General features: G+C 37.8%; 1 protein-coding gene and 1 pseudogene across 1 annotated transcript in view; both read left to right on the top strand.

Annotated features, from left to right (window-relative positions):
- The window catches only part of TTLL7 (tubulin tyrosine ligase-like family, member 7), a 216,356-nt gene that overhangs the window by 81,820 nt on the left and 123,151 nt on the right, over positions 1-11,385 (top strand). The window contains exon 13 of the mRNA XM_006898356.1: positions 2,284-2,370. Within this exon, the coding sequence (XP_006898418.1) occupies positions 2,284-2,370 (87 nt within the window). The remainder of the gene's footprint in view (positions 1-2,283; positions 2,371-11,385) is intronic.
- Positions 8,850-9,204, top strand: LOC102856546 (annotated as a pseudogene).

Genomic DNA, 11,385 nt, shown 5'->3' with positions numbered 1-11,385 from the left:
TCGCCTGCGACTCTTTGTACAACAGTCCTAAACCCTCCTGTATCCTGTGCCAATTTTACTGTCTCAGATACATCTACCTTCATTACTCCAGTGACTGAATCAGTCCATCTCCTAGATGGTCTTCCTCTCTTGCGCTATCCCTTCACCCTCCCAAGAATAACATCCCTCTCCAAGGACCGCTTCCTCCTTGCAACATGTCAAAGTATGTCAGATGATGCTTCAGAATCCTTGACTCCAAGGTTCAGCCCGGTCTCACACTCTCTATAACAAACTGGTTTGTTCTCCTAGCAGTCTGTTTAGATACAGAATTTGTTTTGTTTCTTCTATGATCTGTCTCTTTACTGATATTCTCATTTTGTCCATGCATCTTATTCTTCATATCGTCCAGTTCTTTGTCCATGTTTTTCGTTAGCTATTTGACCATAAATATGCTTTAAATAATGTGGTTATTTGAACTTTTTGTCTTATAAAATCCATGTCATTATGGACAGTTCCTGTAACCTTATTTTTTTAAAATCTTTTTAGTTTTTGCACAATTTACTATTTTGTGCATAGGTGTGTCAGAGTCAGTGAGATTGGTTCAGGAAAGGGCAATAGAGCAGGGTTCAGAACTGTTGTTCATAGGGTCACTGAGTTGCAATCCACTCAATGGCATATAATAACTATTTTGTTAAAGATGTACATTTGAATATTATAATATGATAACTCTGGAAATCCTATGCACCACTTTTCACATTTATTACTTAGAGCCTTTTTGTGTATTTGTTTTGAATTGATGGAACTTATAGTTGTTAATTTGTTTACATATATTCTCTAAGTATTCTTTCCCCATCAACTGCTTTTGATCATTTGTGATTATTGTAGTCTTTCTTTCTTATTTTGTATTTTGGCTGAGATATTATTTAATACCAAAGTAAGGCAAAGCAAAGCAAAGCAAAACAAAACAAAATGTGTGCTCACACGCACATGGATGTGCACACACACACACATGCTAACTTAAAAAACACAAATAAAAACCAAAGCCAAAGTGAAACTAAAGAACTTTGTCTCCTAGTGTTCACGGATCGGCACTTTGCTGTGATCCTCTTCTAACACTTAACTAGGTTAGTACTGATTTTAGAGATGAGCCTAAAGTGATGGTATAGGATTTTCTCATGCATTTTCTGAGTTTACATTGTATTCTGAGAGTGAGTGTGACTTTCTAAGTACTCTTGTATCCATGGATCTGCTTTTAAATATTTTAATTTGCCAAAAAGAGCCTTCCTCTAATTTTTCATTCTAGTGTTTAAAGTATCTGTTTTATATTTCACTCTTTATCCTCAGGTAGCTAAATGGAGTTGGTTATGTATTTAGGCAATACTTGTTGCTTTTCTTCCCCCTGTTAGTTTTGAAACAGGTAATCAGAGACCAGGCTATAGTCTTTACAATTACTTGCTATGCATCAGAGAGTTGGACAATGAATAGGGATGATAGAGAATTGATGCCTTTGAGCTGTGGTGCTGGAGAAGAGTGTTGAATATACCATGGACTGCTAGGAGAACAAACAGGTTTGTTGTAGAGATGGTGAGGCCGGGCTGCACCTTGGAGTCAAGGATTCTGAAGCTTCGTCTGACATACTTTGGGCATGTTGTAAGGAGGGACTGGTCCTTGGAGAGGGACATCATGTTTGGGAAAGTGGAGGAACGGTGCAGGAGAGGAAGACCCTCAATGAGATTGATCGATTCTGTGAGTGGAGTGGTGGGAATGAGTGTGTTTGAGACGGTGAGGCTGGCACAGGATAGAACGGCGTTTAGGGCTCTTGTATATAGGGTCGCTAGAGTCGCAATTGACTCAATGGCACATAAGAACAACAACAACAATCAGAGACCTACACTTTGTGTCTGTCAAGCCTTCAATTTGTGGACAGGTTAGAACAGACATACATAGTAATTTGTTATTGAAATTCTAATCTTCTCCCTTGGAAATTTGGCACCAAAGACCCTCTTCAGGAATATGGGCTGTTACTACTTTAAGATTGCCACTTAATTAGGGGAAATGTTTGGCATGGCAAAGTTAAAAATACTATAAAACTCTCCTACCATTTTGAAGCTGTGTTTGTTTTGATTCAGCCATCACTTAGTTGCTTCATGTAGTTACTGCAATCTTGTGCTCAGAATTTTAACCATGGTGCTTCTCCCAAGTTCTGCTTGATTTTTGGTGTTTGTGTGGTAGAATCAGAGTGAGAAGCTGCTTATGATCTTATTTTGCTTTTATCACTCACTAAGGTATATATATTTTTTAAAGGAGGAAGATATATTGGATCTTCTCGAACAGTGTGAAATCGATGATGAGAAATTAATGGGCAAAACTACCAAGCTACGAGGACCAAAGGTACAGTATCACTACTTCCTCAGATATCCAAGTTGTTGTTACTAAATGCAGTTGTTCTTCCCTTTGTGACTCTTACTATAAGAAATATATCCTTTTGATCAGTGGTAGGAAATGTGTTATATAGTACATCTGAGTATAGTACAGATAGATTTGGAAGATAATATTATCCTCCAGTTGGGTGAAATTTTGCTTCATTTTGTTAATTATCTTCATATCTCCCCACTAATGTTAGTGAAAGCCCTGGGAGTCAGAACCAAAAGGAATATAGAGCTAGTACTATATTATTCTAAATTCAGTGCTTTCCTCAGATCTCTAGAAAGATGTGTAGCTTCTTTTGAAGCTCTTTGCTCATAAATATGATCAAATAATTGCATTATACAAGGCAAATCATAATTCTACTAGCAGCCCCATCTTCCGCTAACCCAGCAACTTGATACTGTGTTAGTTAAAAAAAAAAGGTACCAATTGTAAGAATAAGGAGAAAACTCACATACAGTCAAAAATGAACAAGTTTGCTTTACCTTCTCTGTGTTGGAGACATCCATATATTCTTATGTCACATCCTTATTAGCAGAGTAGAAAAGAGTTCATTCACTTTGTGAAAGCTTGGAAATGGTTTCCATTCTGCTCCTGTAGCTTTACAGTTCAACAACACTAAACCATTTTTTTTGGTCCTTTGACACATCATGCTCTGTCATGCTTTGCCATGCTTCTGAAATGAATTAATTTATATTTAATCATTCACCTGAACTATTGCTGCCTTTGTGAACTTTTCTTACTCTCTCAGAGAGATTTACACTTTTGCCCATCACTGTTTATTTATTTACTATAAAAGAACACATCTGTAGAGTAAATCCCAATGTCATCAAGTCAATCTCAATTCATATTGACCCTGGAGAATGGAATGTAACTGTCCCAATGAAGTAAATCATTATGAAACTAGACTGCTTCATGGTTTTCTCCCCACAAAGAAGTTGATAGGTTTAAACCTCTCACTTGTAGAGTAACTGTGACAAAGGATTGTCTTAATGTCAAGTTTTTCTTTACATAGGATATGCTTTTTAAAATTTTCATTTATAGCACTTAGAATATTGTCTAGCATATAGCAAACATCTTACAGAATTACTAGTTAAGTTTATTGAAAATAATTTCTGTCCTCAGGAACATCATTTGCTAATGTAAGAGCTAGTAAGTAGACCAAAATTGAGAGCTTGTTATGGCAAGCACTGGACTAAAGGAGGGGTAGACTGTCAGTTTGTCATACTATATTGGCTTGCTTGCTGCAGTAGTGTTAAAAACTATGCCACCAATATTTTAAATAGCAGAAATGTTACTCAAGTAGACAGGTTTCAATGTAGCTTGCAGACCAAGACATACTAAGAGGAATAGTTTGTAGTATACTTCCAAAACTTTACCAATGAAAGCTTGATAGATAGAATCAGAAAATCGTCTGAAACAGTGCTGGGGATCAGCCCATAAAATCAGAAGGCACTCAAAATACAACATGAGAAGACTCTACTCCTCAAAAGTAGAGTTGGCCTTGAACAAGTGTTTGGTCCTCCCAGACCTGCTTTTGATTATGTGGCATAACTCAAACTTAGAAATAACAGTTGTGTCAAAAGGAATTTCTGTGTTCAGCAGCTTTTTGAGGAAGCACCAAACTGCCTTCCAAATGTTTGTACCATATTCCAGTCCCACCAGCAATGTCTAAGAGTTCCTGTTTTGCCACATCCTCTCCAACATTTATTACTTGCTGTCCTATTAAAACTTTGTCACTGTTACTGGAGTGAGATGGTATCTCATTGTGGTTTTGATTTGCATCTCTCTTATTGCCAGTGATTTGGAGCAATTCTTCATGTGTCTGTTGGCCATCTCTGTGAAAAATTCATTCCATGTCTTTTGCTCATTTTGTAATTGGGTTGACAGTCTTTTTCTTGTGGAGGACCAGGCTTATTCTGTAAACTTTTGTTATGAGACCCAGCTATTCTACTGCTTGGAATATACCCTGGGAAAACAAGAACAGAGGCACAAATGGAGACTTGTACACCAATGTTCATAGCAGCGTTATTCACCATCACAAGAACATGGAAACAGTCTAGATGTCCAACGACAATCGAATGGATTGAGAAATTATGGTACATTCATACAATGGAATACTATGCAGCACGCAGGAGCAATGATTTTGTAAATTATTACCTAACTTGGGAGGCACTGGAGAGCATTATGCTGAGTGAACTAACTCAATCTCACAAGGATAAATATTGTTTAGAACCATTATTGTAAAGTGAATATGAGGATCCAGGGTGGTGGGGTGGAAACAGAGGGATGGGGATGTGTGATGGTAGGGAGAGGGGATTAATTATAGGGTCGTACAATTTGATGGGTGGGGTGGGGTGAAGGAAATGAGAAGAATCTGGTCTGGAAAACAATGTATTTGAATTTTTTAAATAAACTAGTGTAAAAATATAGCAAAACCAAATAATAGTAGCAAACATCTATTAAAATTGGAACATAAGATGTAAACAAAGAGCACTAGTGATCATAAAAAAATGAAATGGAACCTTAAGGAATGATAGCATAGGTATAATTGTGGTGAGTTTTTGTTGTTGATTGCCTTCAGGTTGAGCATGGCTCAAAGTGAACAAAAGGCCTGAAGCCCCTCTACAACTATCAACATTTATCAGAGTTCATGGGGTTTCTAGAGTCATGTTGTTTAGGAAGTGGATGTCACTCCTGCCTCCAAACCTATTACTGTTGTTATGTGCCATTGAGTTGCTTGTGATTCATAGTGACCCTATTATTTTCCTGAGCCAATCTCACTAATTCTGACACACCAACCCCCATTGCCCCAGTCACTGTATCAATTCTTCTCATCCAGGGTCTTCTTCTCCTGTGCTGTACATCCATCCTTCCAAGCATAATGTCTTTCTCCAAGGACAAGTCTCTCCTGGCCGCATGTCCAAAGTAAGTGAGGCAGAGCTTCAAAAGCCTATCCTCCAAGGAGAGACTTGGTTTCACCCTCACCAAGACAGACCTGTTTGTTTTATTGGGAGTCCATGATTTGTTCAAGATTCTTCTCTAGCTCCACAACTCAAAAGCATCTATTCTTCTTCTGTCATCCTTAATCATTGTTCAACTCTCTGAAGCATTACAAGTAATTAAGACCATGGCCTGAATTAAGCACACCTTTGTATCTAAACTGGCATCATTGGTTTTCAGCACCCTGGAGAGGTCCATGACAGCAGATCTTCCCAATGCAATTCATCTTTTTATTTCCTGACTGCTGGTGATTGTGGATCCAAGCAAGCTGTAATTGCTAACAACTTCAATCTCTTCTCCATCTAATATAGTGCTGCCAATTGGCCCAGTGATGAGAATCTTTGTCGTCTTGATGTTGAGCTTCCGTCCATATTGAAGACTAACTATAGTCCTTGACCTTTTGCAGCAAGTGCTTCAGGTCTTCTTCAGTTTCAGCAAGCAAGCAAGCAAGCAAGCAAGCAAGGTTTCTACATATTGTAGATTGTTAATGAGTCTTCCTCTAATCTTGATGCCACAGTGCGCTTCATAAAGCTCTGCTTTCTGAGTGATCCATTCTGCATACAGATTCAAAAGTTATGGGGACAGGAAACATCCCTGATGCACTCCTTTCCTGATTTTGAGCCATGCAGTGTTTCCTTGCTCTGTTCTTAGGATTGCTTCTTGGTCCAAGTATAGGTTTCATATAAGCATGACAAAGTGTTCCGAGATTCCCATTCTCCTCAAGTTTAGCCACAATTTATTGTGATCCACACAGTTGAATGCCTTTGCATAGTTAATGAAACACAGACAGACGTTCATTCTTCTGTTACTCTATACATTCTGCGAAGATCCATCTGACACTGGCAATAATGTCCCTAGTGCCATGATCTCTTCTAAACCCAGCTTATACTTCTGGTAGTTTTCTGTCAGTGTACTGTTCAAGTCTTTTCTGGATAATTTTCAGAGGGATTTTGCTAGTGTGTGATATTAGTAATATTGTTCAATAATTTCCACACTGTCGAGTCACCTTTTTTTTTCTTTTGGAATGGGTATAAATATGGATCAGTCAGTTGGCCAAGTAGTTGTTTTCCAGATTTCTAAGCACAACTTGGTGAGCACAGGCAGGGCAGCATCTGTTTGCTGAAATACATCGATTGGTATTCCATCAATTCCTGGGGCCTTATTTTATCTATCTATGTATCTATCTATCTAAAAAATAGAGTAGTGCAATCCATTTTTATTTTTCTAGTTATATGCTCATATGGTATATATATTATATGATATTATATATGATAGCTATATGGTCATGCTATGCTATGTTCCTATATGGAACAAATTACTAAAGAGCAATGATATTAGTTTGAAAACTAAGGTGTACTTGATTCAAACCATGGTCTTTTCAGTCATATGCTATACAACTGAGAGATGGACAGTGAATAAAAATTATAGAAGAAAAACTGATGCCTTTGAATTGTGGTTTTGAAGGAGATTACTGAATACCTTGTGGTCTGCCAAGAGAACAAACAGATAGATCTTGGAGAATGTGAAGCCAGATTGTTTCTTGGAAGTAAAGGTGGTGAGGCTAGGAGAAAGATGGTGTGTTGCTAGGAGAAGCTATTCCTTGGAGAAGGACACCATGCTTGGAAATGTGGAGGGACAGTGAAGTAGTGGAAGTCTCTCACCCAGGACGATTGATACAGTGACTGCAGCAAAGGGCTTGAGTGCGTCAAAGATTATGAGGTTGGGACACAATAGGAGAGGGTTGACAGCTATTATTTGTAGAGTTTCTGTGAATCATACTCGACTCCAATAATAAATAAAAATAATGATGCTAGGAACAAAGTTCAAGAGAAATATCAATACATTTATTGTTGAAAAAAATTTCTGAAGTACCATGAGATTGGTAATATGCTTGCAAGAAAGACCAGTTAAAATTACTCTTATTCAAATTTATGCACTAACCATGAAAATCAAATACATAAAAAATTTTTACAACCTAATACAGTCTGTAATTGACCAAATGTATAATCAAGATGGACTAATAACTATTAGTGATTAAAAAGTGAAAATCAGAAAAAAATAACAATTATTGGAAAAGATGACCTTGTAATAAAAGCAATGCCAGAGATCACAGTGGCATGCTGCTAGACCACTGACTTTCTCATTTGAAAGACTTTAAAAAAAAAATAGCTTGCTTCCAGAAACCCTATAAACCTGGAGAAAGGAGGAAACTCAAACAAGTGTTGAGGACTCTGTTCATAGGGTCGCAATGAGTCACCTATGACTCGACAGCACTTAACATAGAGACCAGTTGACCTAGTGGACCGAAAGTGATGCTACCAAGCCAAAGGTGGGTGACTCTAATCTGCGGCCCACAGGCCTGTTTTTCATTGTTTTTGGTCAAATATTCTTCTAGGTCATGTAGCCCTGGTGTGTCCTCTTGCTGTATGGAGGTAACTTGTGGTTGCTGTGAAGCTGAACACTGTGACACTGATGTGTCAAATGCGATAATGGTTACCAATGGTGGATGGTGTTGGGTGGCGCTCCCTGATTAAAACAAGCTTGGAAGCAGGAATGGCATCCACTTCCATAATAGCTTGTCCCCAGAAACCCTACGAACCTGGAGAAATGATGAAAGTCACGTAAGTGTCGAGGACTTTCGTTCATAGGGTCACCATGAGTCACCTACAACTCAATGGCACTTAACAACAACAAATTATATATGTACACACACACATTCTCAGATTATATAGGACACAAATTAACTACAATGAGACTGGGTCAGGATGGGCAGATTTCAAAACTCTTGTACATAGGGTTGCTGTGAATTGTGGGCGACTCAATGACACACAACAACAATAACAATTCAAAGATATTATAGAGCAACTCAGTGTTGTCAATAAGACAAAGCCAGAGACTTTTTGCAGAACATAAACTACTTAAACTACTCATATTGAAGCCCAAGGTAGAGCTGAAGAAATCCAAAGCAATTTTATAAAATACAAAGTAAAACTTTTAGGAGGTTTAGAAATAATTTTAAGAGTAGATACACTAACTGAACATTAATGAATACCAAAGAATTGTGAGAAAACACTGAACCAAACTGGGGATACAATATTCATAGCACAATGACAAATGCGAAGACCTTAAAACATCTTTATGCTGAACTTTGTTGTAGGGTTTGCCATTCACAGAGAAGTTAATTTCCAGAATAGCAGAATTAACATTGCATATGCTTTTTCTAATCTTAATTTTTTTATCCACAAGTATTAAAATTTATCAGTATAATTAAGAGAAAAAGGAAATGTATGGTTATTGTAGTTGTTAAAAACAAATGAACAAACATACAATATCTTGGTTATTTGAGCCCAGCACAAATCAAAGTGAGGGAAGAGCGGGGGAGAAAAATTCTCTGGATTCCTGCAGGATTTATTTAAAAAAGAAAATAACAAATATTCAACATGCAAAATTCTTGTGAAGCAAATGAAGGAATCCCATAGATCATGCCCAAGGCTGAATAAGACCAGTCTTTGGATGATGTACCACAGGAGGCAGAAGAAAGTCCTCAGCTTTCTGCAGAAGGTATAAACCAGGGAGCACCAGGAAATCTTAGAGAAGACATGGCTCTGCCTGACCAGACCTTTCAAGAGGACACTCCAGTTAAGCATTTGAACCCCTGACGAAGTGATAATGGGAGTAGAAGAGTTGGAAAGGCTTAGAGAAGAGATAAGAATAGTAAGAAACAAATTTCTGATGATGCATTGGAAGCAAAGATGTTCTTGTAGCCGTCCTTACTCTGTGTGCTTTAGGCTTTGAATTTTTTGGTATTATGACACCTGCTTCCTTATTGCTAGCATTTTCTGATCTACCTTTGACTTTTAGTTAGTTTCAATATTTGATATTTTGTTTCAGAGTCCTTATCATCAGCGTGTCTTTGGATTTTGTATATTTTTAACACATTTTCTGAGTCTGTTTTACATTTGGGAAGTTTCAGACACATGCATGGAAAGATCATCCCACATTGTAAAGTAAAACAACAGGTTACAAAAAGGCATATTTAGTATCAGTTCACACATGTAGGAAAAACTCCTAAATTGTGTGTATGTGTGTGTACATACATATATCAAATATTTAACCATGTTTATTTCTGTATGGTATGTTCATACTTTTTTCCTGCTTTTTGCTTATGTTATTTTTTCATGAACACATTGGTCCTGTCATGCAAAAAGTAAAGGCTTTTTGATAAGTAAGATTCAGTACTTTGCAACTAGCTTTTTAAGGGCAAGGGGGCACTTAATCTCTTAATGAACAAACTGTTAAAAAAAGAAATGTAAATGTCAAATTACCTCTGAATCTCTTAGAGGAGTAAAACTAGGAGTTATTAGAGGGAAAAAAGAAAGAAACTAACCAACCAACCAACCAACAAAAAGAAAACCCCAAACTAGTTGCTGTAGCGTCAACTCCAACACATGACAACTCCATGTGTGTTAGAATGAAGCTGTGTCGTGTAGGGATGACTCACTTTTCAGAAGGGCATTGCCAGCTCATTCTTTCAGTGTGCCTTTCAGGATACTTGAGGCTCCAGCCTTTGGGTTAGCAGTCACATGTGTTAACCTTTAGCATCACCAAGAAATGTCTATAGTCATTAAAATCAGCAGCATTTCAAAATACTTGAAAGATGTGTAGTTAATTAGAGGCATTTTAAAAAATCATTTTTTACTTTGTCTTCCATGGATCTTGAGTGAGTCAAGCTTCAAAACTGCCCTTTCTTTCTAGAGGAATAATATCACATACAAAACACTAATTTCCAGTAGCTTTATAAGTAGAGAGTAATTATAACTAATCAAGGTTAGGGAGCTCTGGTGGCACAGTCCATAGCAAGTTGTGCTAACCCGAAGGTTGAGTGTGTATCTGCTGAACAGACTCCTACAGCTGCTCTGAGAGAGAAGGATGGGCAATTTCATTACATTGCGATTTATAGCCTCAAAAGCTACTGTCACTAAATTAGAATCCACTGGAAGGTAGTATGTGAGCGAATCAAAGTCAAACAACATAAGTATAGAATTGTTATTACAGTTCTACAGGACACATCGCCTTTGCTCGGGAAACATTACCACTTAACTTCAGAGACATTGGCCCCAACATAAGGAACTACCAGCAGCTGATGTGTTTGGAATCACAGAAGCCAAGGAAGGTTCATAAGCTATTAGATCAAGGGCTGGTCAATGGGAGATAGATGTGAAGGGAGTGGGTAGAAGTGGATGGGTATCCTGGTGGATGGTGGAGCAGGGAAATAAGTGGGTAAACACACGTGTGCCAAAGGCAGGGACAACACTGACACTAATGGTTAACTCCACAGTAGGGGATATACCTTTTACTTGCTGGTCTGTCTGATACTTCTCTAAATCTGAACAATCAGATTAAGACAGACTAGGAAGAAGGATTGGCCATCCATTTCTGAAATAGAAGGCCTCTGAAAACCCTATGTACAACAGAACACATGCAGATAACAGAACAGGCAACTGAGGTTGAGTTTTCAAGTATGGAAACACAAAGGAAGAGGAACAGTTGTAAGCAGACACTAGTGACTGGGACATGGAACGTGAGAACCATGAATGTAGGAAAATTAGATATTGATAAGGAAGAAATGGAATGCATAAATATTGACATACTAGGCACTGGGGAGATGAGATGGATTGGCATGGGGCATTTGTAGTCGGATGATCATATATATTATTCTGGAGGTGAAAAGGTGAGGAAAAATGGGGTTGCTTTCATAGTTAAGAAAGTCATTGCTAGATCCATCGTAAAGTACAATATTGTGAGTGACAGGATAATATCTATACACATAAAAGGAAGTCCAGTGAATACCACTATCATTCAGATATATGCACCAAAAACCAGAGCCAAGGAAGAAGATATAGAAGATTTTTACTAACTTTTACAATCGGAGATCAATCGAACATGCAATCAAGATGCATTGATAATAATGGGTGA

The sequence above is a fragment of the Elephantulus edwardii genome, unplaced genomic scaffold, assembly GCF_000299155.1.
Source record: "Elephantulus edwardii isolate Elephantulus edwardi_28Jun2011 unplaced genomic scaffold, EleEdw1.0 scaffold00227, whole genome shotgun sequence".
Lineage (NCBI taxonomy): Eukaryota > Metazoa > Chordata > Mammalia > Macroscelidea > Macroscelididae > Elephantulus > Elephantulus edwardii.
This window is presented reverse-complemented; position numbering and strand designations above follow the sequence as displayed.